The sequence below is a fragment of the Pleurodeles waltl genome, chromosome 3_1 (assembly GCF_031143425.1).
Source record: "Pleurodeles waltl isolate 20211129_DDA chromosome 3_1, aPleWal1.hap1.20221129, whole genome shotgun sequence".
NCBI classification, from domain to species: Eukaryota; Metazoa; Chordata; class Amphibia; order Caudata; family Salamandridae; genus Pleurodeles; species Pleurodeles waltl.
In genome coordinates, this window is record NC_090440.1 from 1,585,809,567 (window position 1) to 1,585,825,039 (window position 15,473).

The 15,473-nt window shown below is 42.9% G+C and overlaps 1 protein-coding gene across 2 annotated transcripts in view; it reads right to left on the minus strand.

Moving 5' to 3' along the window:
* The window catches only part of RIF1 (replication timing regulatory factor 1), a 310,912-nt gene that overhangs the window by 168,296 nt on the left and 127,143 nt on the right, over positions 1-15,473 (minus strand). For both annotated transcript variants that reach the window (XM_069225212.1, XM_069225211.1), the window contains 5 exons: positions 6,889-7,168; positions 5,924-5,966; positions 5,098-5,300; positions 1,953-2,052; positions 360-494 (listed from right to left, as the gene is read on the minus strand). In XM_069225212.1, the coding sequence (XP_069081313.1) occupies positions 360-494; positions 1,953-2,052; positions 5,098-5,300; positions 5,924-5,966; positions 6,889-7,168 (761 nt within the window). The remainder of the gene's footprint in view (positions 1-359; positions 495-1,952; positions 2,053-5,097; positions 5,301-5,923; positions 5,967-6,888; positions 7,169-15,473) is intronic.

Below are 15,473 nucleotides of genomic sequence, written 5' to 3' on the forward strand. Positions count from 1 at the left end.
TGCAAGGCTGAAAGAACAGAGAGAAAAGCCATTGCATCAAGAGCAAACCAAGAAAAAGCTATCTAATCATGCTAAAGGAGCGGCTCTACAGCCCACACTAAGTATATGCAATGTGCAGGATGTAAACTTCTGCCTGCAGACAGCTCGAGATGTCTATAGCCGAAACCTAAAAATAGCCTGGGCCACGATAACTGACAACACACCATTATCACAGTATAGATTGGCAAAGAATTAACAGGTCACAAATTGAGGATGAACTTTTAGGTGCATGTACGATACTATGTCTGGGTTACAGGAGATGTATTGCACAAATGTTCCATATATACTACTAAAATGTTAATAGTAATGTGAAGTGTTACTTTAGCCTGTTTTGAACGAACTGGTGTTCCTCTGTCCTTCAGCTCTTCGGCCTGGGCCATCATGGAATTGCGTTTTCCAGCTGATTTCACTTCCATGCCACTAATTTTCGTGTCCAATTGGGAGTTTTCATTTTGCTGCATAGTAAAAGGGTGAATTACACCGTTAAAACAAGGTCCAGACACTCAAAAGCTGCAGAAAATGGTCAGAAAGCAATGATGCAATAAGTGTAACTTTAAGCATTACCCCCATCAAACAGCATCACCTTGAAAATGATTATCAGTTTGGTTAAAGAGCACAGCTCCAGCAATTCAGCAAGTGACTATGATACTTTTGAAAAATCACAAACTAATGTGCTCCGGCCACTCTAAACCCATGTCCCAGCACTGATTTCTGAAACAGATGAAAGTGTAATTGCTAGAAATCCCGTACTGAAACAGAACAGGTCTGATATACTACTAAGAATATCTAAGTAAACCCCAACACAATAGATCCTAGTTTCCGCAGGCTGTCAAGGCAGAGGGGAGTGGAATGGGTTCAAACAGTCTATGTTATGAATGCGATGGTCTCATTTCATCAGTGCATTAAGTGTTTCCAACTACCGAAAAATTCATTTTGTCTTGGCAATTTTCACTTTTAGACAGCCTTTCCCTATCAAGGAGGTTGGTTTGTAAGCCTGCCAAACTGTTCTTGCGACAACTTGTTTCAGCAAAATACTACTCATCTTAAATTATTTTGCACTTTATATATATAGTATTTTATAGAATCGACTTTTAGTACCAATCCTGCGGGCATCCACTTTTAGATGCTGTAAGCAAGGCATGATATTTACAATGTCTTGAGACACAAGAAGTAAGATGTGCAGTATTATATTGTATGCACAGTTTTAGCAGTTAGGAAAAGATATAAATTAGTGCAGTGATTAATATTTGCAAGTTTTATTTTAAATATCTGAGTATCACTTGATCTGATATGACCGGATTTTAAATATCTTGTCTGAGCTTTTAGTATTGGATAGATTATTTTTGTATGTACAAGCGGACATATTCTGACCTAAAATGTTGTGTTTTAATGTAACCTGTATGGTAGTGTTCCAAATAAAGTTGACTAACATGACGATTTATTAAAAACTAGTGCAAACATGGTGTGAATAGTCTGCTTCCAGTGCATCTGTGGTTCTGCACCTTACCTGTAGACTCACTAATACAAAGGAAACGAACCGAGCTCCTTAGAAACACTTGAAACGCTCAATTTCAACATAGTGCACCATACAGCAACAAATGTGAGGATATCAGAATGGCAGAGCATCACATATGCTGACAACCACAAAGTGTTCTGCAGGATCCACATGGGAGTGGCCCAAACTAAATGTTGTGCAAAGAACTATTTAATCTTAGCAGGATGCTTTCCCCTAGATCACTTCAGTGAAAGTCCACATAATGTATTCATGTGAAATATGCTGTTGAAACCCCATGTCAAATGAGGAAAGATGCCGGAACAGGCAATTAAAGACATTCTCCAATTGCACACAACAAGTATTCCACGAAGGAAGAGGTTTAAAACATTACCACTGCCTTGGAATTAGAGGGACTCACCGGATCAGAGAATGGTCCACTAGATACGTCTCCAACCTCAACAGTCTCAAATCCAGGTAAAAGAATAGGTGTTTGCTGCTTGACTTTACTCAACACTGGTCTGTTAAAAATAATAACAAGGTAAAACCTCGGAGATTGTCAATCAACTTAGTAGAATAAACTATCAACTATTAAAATAGCAGGACAGTGGTACCTTATTTTATTGCATTTATCTTTTCATTTTTAATGTGCACTATGCATTCATACAGAAACAAAGCTTTCCAGTCTACTTCTGTGTAACAGTTAGAAAATAAAGGGGGCTTTAAAAGCTGTTAAAACAATAAACACCGTCAAAAAGTTTCAAGTGGCAACTCATTCTGTAGGAGTTTTCACTTAAAGATTAACTTAAAAGATATTTTGGAGGCCATTGAACCACAACCTTTACTGAATTATAGGCGGCCCTCTGGAAGAGCGTAGGAGGGTCAAAAACGAAGTCTGTGACCCAATTTTAGGCAACAATGATGATCAGTCATGCACTTCTGAAGTTGAGAGAAACCAGGCATTTAGAATTAAAAAAAGCATGTATTACCATTTGGCCAACTTTAACTACTGTATTTGATTTATTTAATAAATCATTCCAAAAAGCATGATACGTGGGACAGGTTCGGAAGCTATGAAACGCAGAGATCTTTTTTGCGAAAAGCACGATAAAATTAATATGCAGTACCAGAAATGTAGCTGGATAACCAAGCCTACTCAGTTTCATATTTAAATATACTTCTGTTTCTGCTGTCCCATTTAGAAGCTCAACCTTAAGGCACTTAAGCCATCATTTAACCAGTGCACTGACGACAGCTTCTTTTCATGACTTCGCACGCCAGAAGCACACAGCCATTAAAAAATTTACTACTGGGGAGTCAAAAATAAGGCCTCAAAAAGGGAAGTACCTTCCCCTAGAAATCAGTTTTCAGAGATGGGAGGAAGGGTAGGTCAGTTACGAGTCTGCAGTGAGATACTGTCTCTACCAGATAAGGCATTACAGAAGGTAAGTCACTAGTTCATTTGATAGAGACTTCTAGCTGCGGAACCCTCACCTTTGAATTAATACCAAAGCAACACCATCCCCAGAGGTGGGTCTGCAAACTAAGTTCATATTAGAAAGTCCTGCAGGACCAAACGGGAAAGTACCCGTCTCTGCAGACCTGACTGCCCAGCGAGTAATGTTTGGTAAACGTGTGCATGGATGCCTACATTGCCGCATGACAGATGTCAAGGACTGGAAATCTGTGTGCTAACGCAGTGGTCACAGCTTTAGCTCAGGTAGAATGAGCATGCAAACCCTCAGGGGGTTGCTTTTTGGCCAGTGTGTAGCAGATCTTAATGCAGAGTATGACCCACCTGAAGATGGACCACTTCTGGACTGCTCGACATTTCTTAGCACCCACATAACCAACAGAGTTGATCATTCACCCAGAACTCTTTTGTACAATCAAAGTAGAACACAACACTTTTTGGAGCAAGGGGGTGGAGTCTTTCCTCTTCATTAGAAGGATATGGTGGTGCGTAAAAAGTAAGCAAGGTGATGGATTGGTCTACATCAAAGGGTGTAAACACTTTTGGCAGAAAAGATGCCCCAGGGAGAAGCACCACTTTGTCAGGATAGACAGAAATGTAGGGAGGCTTAGATGACAATGTCTGCAGCTCACTCACCCTGTGGGCAGATGTAATGGCCACAAGGAAGGCCGTTATCAAAGTGAGAAGCCTGAAAGAACAATTGTGGAGAGGCTTGAAAGGAGCGCACATCGGAAGTGTCAAAACCAAATTCAGATGCCATTGGGGCATAATGAATGGGGATGGAGGAAAAAGATGTTAAAGACTTCAAGAAGGTAGATCAGGCAACCTCAAGAATGTATAAATAGCAAACAAATAACCTTTAAGAGTGCCCACAGCAGAGCCCTGCTGGGTTAGGGAAAGGATAAATAGTAGGACCTCATAGAAGGGGGCAGAAAGGGGGTCAACAGACTTGCCTGTGCACCATGCCACTAATTTCTTCAAATGACAGGTGCATACTGTTTTGGTGGAGAAATGCCTGACTAACAAGATTACATTACAGACTTCAGCAGGAAGGTCAAAAGCTGTCAAATGTCCAGATAACTGACAGGTCCCAATCGCTTTGTTAGAATGTTTCTGCCTTTCTGGAGCCCTGGCTAGGGTTGGCTTGAAGCTTAAAATGAGCCCTCATTGGGACCTCCAGGGTGCATCCTGGTGACACTGTGCCTTCTGGAAAGTGTTTCTGCTTAAACTGTACGGTGGCTGAGACACACTGTTGGCCAGGACTGGGACCCTGCTAGGAACAGAGGGCCCCCACGGCACCGCTAAAAGCTCTACACCACAACAAAGCAGGGGAGCCCCCCGCCCCCTCCCCCCAACAGGCTTGTGGAAGCTCATCCTGCACACTCAAGCAGCCGGCACAAAGACCATAGCAGGGTCCTCACCCAGGGTCTGCTGGATCTCATACATTTGGGCATTCAGAGCTTCTTAAACCAGCAAAGGGGAGTCCTTCACAGGCCTGCAGAATCATGTCCATGCCACTTCGTAGTTTGGCATGACTGAGAATGGAGCCAAGGGCTTGCACCTCTTGGCCACCTGGAGTTCTGATTCATGGCCTGAGCAGCTTATCCCAGAAAAGCAGTGGTGCTCCCTCCCTGCCTCCTGAGCCCCTGGGATAAAGCTTTAAATAAACCTTTGTTGGGACTTTTACTGCAGCCTGAAATTCTTAACACTGAGCCAGGCCCGGAAGATTGGTGTTTTGTTTAATTTTGGTACAAAACTTCCCCAGAGACGTTAGCATGGCACATTTTGCATCAGCCATGGGGTACGGAATGTTTCTCACCACAATAACTTTGCACACCCCTAATTATAATTTCCCACACCATTAGTTAACAGGATCTTCAAAAAAAGAATTCCTTGAAGGAACTTTCAAAAACTTTCAGGGTCACTGAAATACACTATTTCAACACAGGCTCAATGACACCAATACAGTGGACAATTTAATGTGCCTGGTCACACTGGATCATGACAAATGAATTTTCAGGCACTTCTATGGGGAAACTTACCAATAAAAAAAAATTATAAAAAATAAAAAAAAATCACTAGAGTATCTTACTTCAGTTCTGCTGGGTACAATAGCATTGTTGTTTTGGCAAAAGTTGCATTCCAGAACTGTGCCGTTTGGTTCCGAATTTGCTTATTTTTGTGCAGAAATATCACACACAGCAAAGGTGAAATATCCTCCAGTAGATCACTTTCATGTGCCCCCGAGTAGCGAGACTGCAAACAAAGTAGTATTTCACTCAGAAGTTTTTCCAGCTAAAAAAAAAAAATATGAAAAAAAGACCAAAATCTCATTAACTATTTCATAAAATAAAAACATAAATCATCAAAAGCCATGAATGTCATGATCAAGAAAACGGGAGTAAACAATTATGGGACAGACAACATGTGCATCAACCACTAGTTAGGATAAAATAGTTGAGAAAAGGCACAGCAAGAATATCTCAACTGTGCTTTCTAGCCTGAAATAGTCCAAAGTACTTGCTAGCCAACTGCAGGTAATTCACTTTTGTTAAAAATCATGTATGCCCAGGTATCATGTATACCAGATCGAATACTAAATAGTCAGTCAGTACAGGTGTTAGTCTTCACTCCCTCGCCCGCGCACACAGTAATTTTCTTGCTAGGAAAAGCAAGCCAGACCTCAAGTAGCAGAAACGTTTCATTAGTGCTGCAAATCTGGAATCCAGAAAGACTAAATATATTTGGCTGCCAATCTTTAAATGGCTAAACGACAAGACTGTTACCCACTGAAAAATTGGAGCAGTTGCTGTCAAAGCATTCACCATCATTTCACTGTCAGAAAGTTGCCCTATACTAGCTAGTAAACCTAAATTATTGATATTTTAGTCTTGGGTGTTATCACCAAACGCACTTACCTTGCTTCCAAGGCTACTGTACACTTTTGGCACATCAGAAGACCTGAGGATTAAACAATTCTACAGTCAGTTTTTAATTCCTACGAAAGGGTGAACACTACTAAGACACAATGTTCCTCAGATTTTGAATCTATATCTGATTATTACATCAAAACAAGAACGACTAGCTCCCACTGCAAAGTATAAAGAGTGGAACAAAAAAGTACAGCTTCTCCTAGTTGCTGGTGCAGGATCATTAACTGAGAGCCATCAAGAGAACCAGTGCATCAAGATCCCTTTAGTGCAGCTGTGTGGGATAGGAGGGAATGACAAAGCTAGGAAGTGAACTTTAGGTGCAGGTTAAGTGCTATCTTGCTCAGGAGAGCAACCTTTTTTGGTTCATGAGTGAAACAAAGCAACCACTATGGTTTGGAAAAATTCAATTAAGGAATGCAAGCTGTTGTGTGCTTAATAAATATAACCCAGACTTCGGTGAAATACAAAAAAATGAACTACTCTTCAACCGTTCAGCTAAGAACATTTAACTGCAGTGGCAGAAAAAGGAAAGGGCGGGAATTGGCTAGTCTCTACAGCTCGGCATCTTCATGTGACATCAGCAAAAAATATGTGAAATAAGGGTTCTTTCGAAGAAACTATAAATGGATCTAAATATTTTATAAGGAAACACTACAAAAGGTACACACAAATCAATGGCCCTGGTGGTGACTTTTTTTTTTTTTAAACATGTATCTCCATAGAAATATGGTTCTAGTGCTTGCACAAGTTTTGTTGTTGGTGCAATCATTCCTAAAATTTTACCTAGTAACACTTAGAAGGAGGAACATCTCATTGGTCACATGCTTACATTCTCCAACTCCTATCTGGGCTATAGCTTCCATACGCAGCTTTATAATAGGACAGCGAGTAAAAAAAACACAATAAAGTTTTGAAATATATACCATAACCTGAAAAAAAATATTACTTACTTGGATGTTTTTTCATAAAATGCAGCCAGTGGCTTGGTCAGATATTCAAATAGTTTCCTTATAACTGAAGACAAAGCAATACGGCTAATGGTGCTTGTTACGATGCCAATGATGTAATTTCCAACAGAGACCAGGGAAGGGGTTGGCATTTCTGGTGTAGGTTCTTTTGACGCAAGTGCATGAAAAGAGTCAATAAGCTTCACTAACAGTTTCAAGAAAGAAGTCAGGTTTCCGAGGGGCTCCTGTTTCTTTTTGGCCCAGTCTGTTGGAGTCTGCGGTGCTATGGTTAAAAGAAATACTGCATGTCAATGCAGGCCGCTTTCAAATGGGTACATCAGCAATAGGTTACAGTTTTTAAATTCAGCAGAAACTCGGAACAAAAGTAACAAAGGCTAGATATTTAGGATTCACCCTTATCGGTGTGAAACGGTTCACAGCATGGCCACGTCTAAAGCATATTTAATAGACAATAATGGGTGTTAGCATGGTGAGGATATTGATGCCATCACATCTGAGCTAGGTAAGAGGATGCCTCGTGCATAGCAGTCAGCATGATAAGCATTATATCTGTTCCCCAACAGCATCTCCCTTCACAAGCACACACCTAATGCTATATTGAAGCACTCTACAAATGTAAGAAGACAAGTTCTGCAAAGTCACATTTTGAAGGTAAGTGAAGAATTCTTGGGAGTAAAAAGGATGAAATGGAGAAATCACTTTACTGCAAGTGAGAAAATGTTTTGAAAGAAACAGTTTCTCATCTGAGTCACTACTGTGCCCCTAATTTAGGTCTTCCTTCATACTAATGGAGTAGGCTTTGAGTGTGGAACGATGCAGGTACATCTCAGTTTTATTTAATTTGATTGCTGTGCACTGGAGCAGCCATCTACTGGCATGTACCACCATCTTCAAAGTCTAACGACGACTCATCATTGGCCTATCTGAGGACCATGCACAAATTTTCAAGGGTCCCATCAGCTTTACCTATGAGATCAGCAGTAATACTGGGCTCAAAGTTTCAAACCATCTTGCCATTAAGCCCTGACAGTATCATGCAGCAAGCCAACATTCGTTCTTGTCGGAGGACACAGCTGGGAAGAGATGCAGAAGAAACAAAATCTGCTTTCGGGATTCCTCACAGCTTGCACCTGTGTTTTTAAATCTCACCAACTCTTCAGAACAATATTCTCTGTTAAACATGTAAGGGACCCTCAAATCATCTTCCTCCTTCATTTGTGCACACTTCCAAGTAGTCACCAGGCCTTAATTGCTTCCTTCAAAACATCAGGACAAATCATAAAAGACAAAAAGAACGGAGCAAGGGCGACAAAAACTAATGCTATAGGTTCAACATCCATTGTTCAGTTAAAAAAAAAAAACACATCTACATGTCAACATTTCCACATGCCGATGACCTGTCCCATATGGTGGAGCCCAGGAAAAAGCACGTGCAAGCAGGCGGACATTGAAATTCTCTTTTCATAGATCATTTTTGTAAGGAAATGCCTCCTTGGCATGGTTGCCCCCTGACTTTTTGCCTTTGCTGATGCTATGTTTACAATTGAAAGTGTGCTGAGGCCTGCTAACCAGGCCCCAGCACCAGTGTTCTTTCCCTAACCTGTACTTTTGTATCCACAATTGGCAGACCCTGGCATCCAGATAAGTCCCTTGTAACTGGTACTTCTAGTACCAAGGGCCCTGATGCCAAGGAAGGTCTCTAAGGGCTGCAGCATGTCTTATGCCACCCTGGAGACCTCTCACTCAGCACAGACACCCTGCTTGCCAGCTTGTGTGTGCTAGTGAGGACAAAACGAGTAAGTCGACATGGCACTCCCCTCAGGGTGCCATGCCAGCCTCTCACTGCCTATGCAGTATAGGTAAGACACCCCTCTAGCAGGCCTTACAGCCCTAAGGCAGGGTGCACTATACCATAGGTGAGGGTACCAGTGCATGAGCATGGTACCCCTACAGTGTCTAAACAAAACCTTAGACATTGTAAGTGCAGGGTAGCCATAAGAGTATATGGTCTGGGAGTTTGTCAAACACGAACTCCACAGCACCATAATGGCTACACTGAAAACTGGGAAGTTTGGTATCAAACTTCTCAGCACAATAAATGCACACTGATGCCAGTGTACATTTTATTGTAAAATACACCCCAGAGGGCACCTTAGAGGTGCCCCCTGAAACTTAACCGACTATCTGTGTAGGCTGACTAGTTTTAGCAGCCTGCCACAAACCGAGACAGGTTGCTGGCCCCATGGGGAGAGTGCCTTTGTCACTCTGAGGCCAGTAACAAAGCCTGCACTGGGTGGAGATGCTAACACCTCCCCCAGGCAGGAATTGTCACACCTGGCGGTGAGCCTCAAAGGCTCACCTCCTTTGTGCCAACCCAGCAGGACACTCCAGCTAGTGGAGTTGCCCGCCCCCTCCGGCCAGGCCCCACTTTTGGCGGCAAGGCCGGAGAAAATAATGAGAAAAACAAGGAGGAGTCACTGGCCAGTCAGGACAGCCCCTAAGGTGTCCTGAGCTGAGGTGACTCTGACTTTTAGAAATCCTCCATCTTGCAGATGGAGGATTCCCCCAATAGGGTTAGGATTGTGACCCCCTCCCCTTGGGAGGAGGCACAAAGAGGGTGTACCCACCCTCAGGGCTAGTAGCCATTGGCTACTAACCCCCCAGACCTAAACACGCCCTTAAATTTAGTATTTAAGGGCTACCCTGAACCCTAGAAAATTAGATTCCTGCAAACTACAAGAAGAAGGACTGCCTAGCTGAAAACCCCTGCAGCGGAAGACCAGAAGACGACAACTGCCTTGGCTCCAGAAACTCACCGGCCTGTCTCCTGCCTTCCAAAGATCCTGCTCCAGCGACGCCTTCCAAAGGGACCAGCGACCTCGACATCCTCTGAGGACTGCCCCTGCTTCGAAAAGACAAGAAACTCCAGAGGACAGCGGACCTGCTCCAAGAAAGGCTGCAACTTTGTTTCCAGCAGCCTTGAAAGAACCCTGCAAGCTCCCCGCAAGAAGCGTGAGACTTGCAACACTGCACCCGGCGACCCCGACTCGGCTGGTGGAGATCCGACACCTCAGGAGGGACCCCAGGACTACTCTGATACTGTGAGTACCAAAACCTGTCCCCCCCTGAGCCCCCACAGCGCCGCCTGCAGAGGGAATCCCGAGGCTTCCCCTGACCGCGACTCTTTGAATCCAAAGTCCCGACACCTGGGAGAGACCCTGCACCCGCAGCCCCCAGGACCTGAAGGACCGGACTTTCACTGGAGGAGTGACCCCCAGGAGTCCCTCTCCCTTGATCAAGTGGAGGTTTCCCCGAGGAACCCCCCCCTTGCCTGCCTGCAGCGCTGAAGAGATCCCGAGATCTCCCATTGACTTCCATTACGAACCCGACGCTTGTTTCTACACTGCACCCGGCCGCCCCCGCGCCGCTGAGGGTGAAATTTCTGTGTGGGCTTGTGTTCCCCCCGGTGCCCTACAAAACCCCTCTGGTCTGCCCTCCGAAGACGCGGGTACTTACCTGCAAGCAGACCGGAACCGGGGCACCCCCTTCTCTCCATTCTAGCCTATGTGTTTTGGGCACCACTTTGAACTCTGCACCTGACCGGCCCTGAGCTGCTGGTGTGGTGACTTTGGGGTTGCTCTGAACCCCCAACGGTGGGCTACCTTGGACCAAGAACTGAACCCTGTAAGTGTCTTACTTACCTGGTAAAACTAACAAAAACTTACCTCCCCCAGGAACTGTGAAAATTGCACTAAGTGTCCACTTTTAAAACAGCTATTTGTCAATAACTTGTAAAGTATACATGCAATTTTTATGATTTGAAGTTCCTAAAGTACTTACCTGCAATACCTTTCGAATGAGATATTACATGTAGAATTTGAACCTGTGGTTCTTAAAATAAACTAAGAAAAGATATTTTTCTATACAAAAACCTATTGGCTGGATTTGTCTCCGAGTGTGTGTACCTCATTTATTGTCTATGTGTATGTACAACAAATGCTTAACACTACTCCTTGGATAAGCCTACTGCTCGACCACACTACCACAAAATAGAGCATTAGTATTATCTCTTTTTGCCACTATCTTACCTCTAAGGGAAACCCTTGGACTCTGTGCATGCTATTCCTTACTTTGAAATAGCACATACAGAGCCAACTTCCTACAATTTTACTCTAGAATTTGAAGCATTCCACTTGTGTATCTAGACATAACCACGTACTTGCCCCAAACAAAGGAACAGAATAAGGAATGAGAGCAGGTAAGCATTATGAACCACAACATGAATGCATCAAGTCTAAGGTACATTGGTAATCTCTCCAAACAAGCCGGGTGATAGGACATCAACTGAGCAGAGATACTAGGGTCAACATGTTTCTGCAAGTATAATACCCGACTTATAAGTGTGTGATATTCGGCAGGAAAAAAATTACTACAATATCACTCAGCAAAGTTTGAGATAATAAAAAATATTAGGAAGTCATAGAACCAATAGACCACTTTGAGTGTGAAAATGTTTGACACTAACTCGCAAATGTCAGGTTCCAGGCTTAACTTGCAGTCCCTCGGACAGTGTAGTCACAGGACCACACCATTCTGCTGTCACACCAAAATAAACTTCCCCAGGCGAGTTTGTTTTGGCGGTACAGTGGCAGACACTGTCCAAGGGACCGAGAGTTGAGGCATGCAACCCGATCCTGATGAATGCCACACTGATAAGTAGGGTATTATATTGGCAGAAACATGTTGACCAGAGTATCACTGTTGGGTTGAAGTCTTATCCTCCTGAGTTTTAATATACATCTTGGGGAGATTCAATAATGAATTTTCTACTCCACCTAGAGGTATTTTAAATCTTCACACTGATCACTTTACACTCCATTCGAATCCACACATTTTAGCTCATGTAGGGTAAAAAAAGAAAAAGAAAAAATTAAGAGTTCCTCCCTGATGGAGTAGTAGCCCACACCCAAACTGTTTGTTATGGGGGTGTAAGGAGGGACCCTATGATGAAGCAAGCAACCTTATGATGGGTGAGGGATCACATCTATACATTATTATTATTATTATTTTTTAAAGTAGACTTATACCCATGTTTGCTGACTGTACCAATGCGTGAACCCCTAGACTGGATGCATTTCTCTAGTAGTTCAATGTGCATGTATCTTTAAATACTCCCACAGGACTCCTTCATGTTTAGATTAGCAGGTAGACTTGTCCCAGGAAAATTTGGAGTGGGCGGGATGCAGAGTCATAAGGATTTCCAACAATTTCGGGGCTTCCCAAAAATGATGTAGTTTCCTCAAACGAAGTTCTGGAACTCACATGTCTGAAGATAAAAAAAACGCAGATACAAGACCACAAGGATGCTTGAATGCATCAACTTCTGCCCAAGTTCAAGATATATGGAGAATGTTTCAAGAAGAGGGAATATTTAATATTAACGACAGGGCATTTCTAAACCCTACTATCCATGTGCAGGTCCTGGTAATTTCAGCTCCGACATCCAGTACAAGAGTAAATCCTTCACAAACCTTGTTTGACAGTTGAAGAATTATGCGAATAATAAGGTAAGGCTCTACGAAGACCCACAGAAATATCATGTTTTGTTACTATGAATGCAAAAGAACCCTAGATGACATCCTGTCTGAAATGTTACACAAATACGGAAGGTACTTGATGTGGACAAATCAATCGTGCAAGATAAACATCTGGGAAGGATTTTGCTTTGCCTTTCTGGAGAAGTAATGTTTTTCCTTGAAAAGACTATGTTAAAGAAAGGGGCAAAATTAGTCATTACATCTGATCTAACAAGAATAATAACCAATAAACTGTATCCTTTAGTTATATCTTGGTATGAATTTTTGTATATTTAAATAGTTGCAGTGCCTGTTTACGAAGTCCTCGTGAAAGCAGGACCATAGGAGGCAAGTCACGCTTTTGAATCAGCTGCACAGCACATATTTCTAGCTTTGTCAACTTTAGCAGCTCACATGACAACTTTAACTACAGGACCCCAACAACTACAGACCAATCACAAATGGACCTTTCCCAGGCAAACTGATCGAAAGAGCAGCATTCACCCAGATGTCACAATTCATTGAAGACAATTCTATACTTTCAGACTTCCAAACTGGATTTCGCCCAGGAAGAGGCACTGAATTGGTACTCATAGCAATCTGGGAGGATCTTAAAAACAGTCGACGCAATGGAGTTGCTGCACTACTTCTCATGGACCTCTCAGCTGCCTTGGATACGGCTGACCATGACACCCTAATTCAAAGACTCCACGAAGCTGGCATAGAAGGGAATGCTCTCGACTGGATTACATCCTACCTTCAAAAAATATCTAATATCATCTATTCTCCCCCCCCTTCTTGTCCAAACCCTACCTCATAAAAGCAGGGGTCCCCCAAGGATCAATCATCTCACCTTTGCTTTTCAACATCTACATGATGATATTACCAGAACTGATCAATGATTTTCATCTCACATGCAACAACTATGCAGATGACACACAAATACTACTTAAATTAGAATGCCCCAAAAACATTGAAAAAAATCAGAAATCTTCAGTTGCCTCGGAGCCGTTGATCAGTGGAGGACCTGGAGCCATCTCAAACGAAATGCCTCCAAAACAGAAATACTCATATGTGGTGACTGGTAAAGTTATGACCCACTGTGCGCCTTGCCTGACGACCTCAGACCCCCCTCCTAAATTATCCAAGGAAGTTAAAAAACCTTGGATTCACCATGGACTCCAGGTTAACTATGAATGCCCAAGTGGACAAATTAGCACGAACAAGCTTCGCCTTGAAGACTCAACGAAGCATCCTCCCCCACCTCTGATTTCCACACAAGGTGCAAGCTACTATCTCACTTGTACTATCCAAACTGGATTATGCCAATGCCCACTACCATGGCTCATCTCTATTATGAAAAAACTGCAACGTATTCAGAACTCCGCAGCCAAGCTACTATTACATGTAAAGCCACAAGCCCACATGTCCCCTGCTTTGAGAGCACTACACTGGTTACCGGTTGCCAGAAAATGCACCTTCAAGCTGCTTTGTACCACCCACAAAGCTATACATGGAACCGGACCGCTTTTTATCAGAAACAAAATAACCAAATACATTCAACAAAGAAACCTTTGCTCAAGATTGGAACCCTGCCTTCGAACAGCACCATACAAGAAAAAGACTATAGGTGGTACATCCTTCTCCGTTCAAGCAGCCAAACTATGAAATTTATTGCCCCCAACTATAAGAGCCACAGATAACTATCTTGTCTTCAGAAAACTACTCAAATGTTGGCCCTTTCCTTCATAAGCACCATATTAAAACAACTATGGACTGCATATGCCTATGTTGATAATGAAAATGTCACTTACCCAGTGTACATCTGTTCGTGGCATCAGTCGCTGTAGATTTGCATGTTTTGCATAGCTCGCCATCTGGTGTTGGGTCAAAGTGTTACAAGTTGTTTTTCTTCGAAGAAGTCTTTCGAGTCACGGGACCGAGTGACTCCTCCTTTTGTCTCCATTGCGCATGGGTGTCGACTCCATCTTCGATTGTTTTTCCCCGCAGAGGGTGAGGTAGGAGTTGTATTGTAGTAATAGTGGCCATGCAATGGAGTGACTAAGTATGTACCTATTTAAGGTTAAAATAATATATATACAAATAGTTGAAGGTACCTTCCGAACTGCTACAGGCTCCCGGGGAGGCGGGTGGGCACATGCGAATCTACAGCGACTGATGCCACGAACAGATGTACACTGGGTAAGTGACATTTTCAGTTCCATGGCATCTGTCGCTGTAGATACGCATGTTTTGCATAGACTAGTAAGCAGTTATCTCCCCAAAGCGGTGGCTCAGCCTGTTGGAGTGGGAGTAGTCTGAAACAATGTTCTTAATACGGCTTGACCTACTGTGGCTTGTTGTGCGGATAACACGTCTACACAGTAGTGCTTGGTGAATGTGTGAGGCGTAGACCATGTGGCTGCCTTACATATTTCTTGCATTGGGATGTTTCCTAGAAAGGCCATGGTAGCACCATTCTTTCTGGTTGAGTGTGCCCTTGGTGTAATGGGCAGTTGTCGTTTAGCTTTAAGGTAGCAGATTTGGATGCATTTAACTATCCATCTGGCTATACCTTGTTTTGATATTGGGTTTCCTGCATGAGGTTTTTGGAATGCAATAAATAGCTGTTTAGTTTTCCTGATGCTCTTTGTTCTGTCAATGTAATACATTAATGCTCTTTTGACATCTAAAGTATGTAGTGCCCTCAGCTACGGAATCTGGCTGTGGGAAGAACACTGGAAGTTCCACTGTTTGATTTAGATGGAACGGTGAAATAACTTTTGGTAGAAATTTAGGATTAGTCCTTAGGACGACCTTATTTTTGTGTAGTTGTATAAAAGGTTCTTGTATTGTAAACGCCTGAATCTCGCTTACTCTTCTTAGAGAGGTAATGGCGATGAGAAATGCAACCTTCCATGTTAGGAACTGTATTTCGCAGGAGTGCATGGGTTCAAAAGGTGGACCCATAAGTCTAGTTAAGACGACATT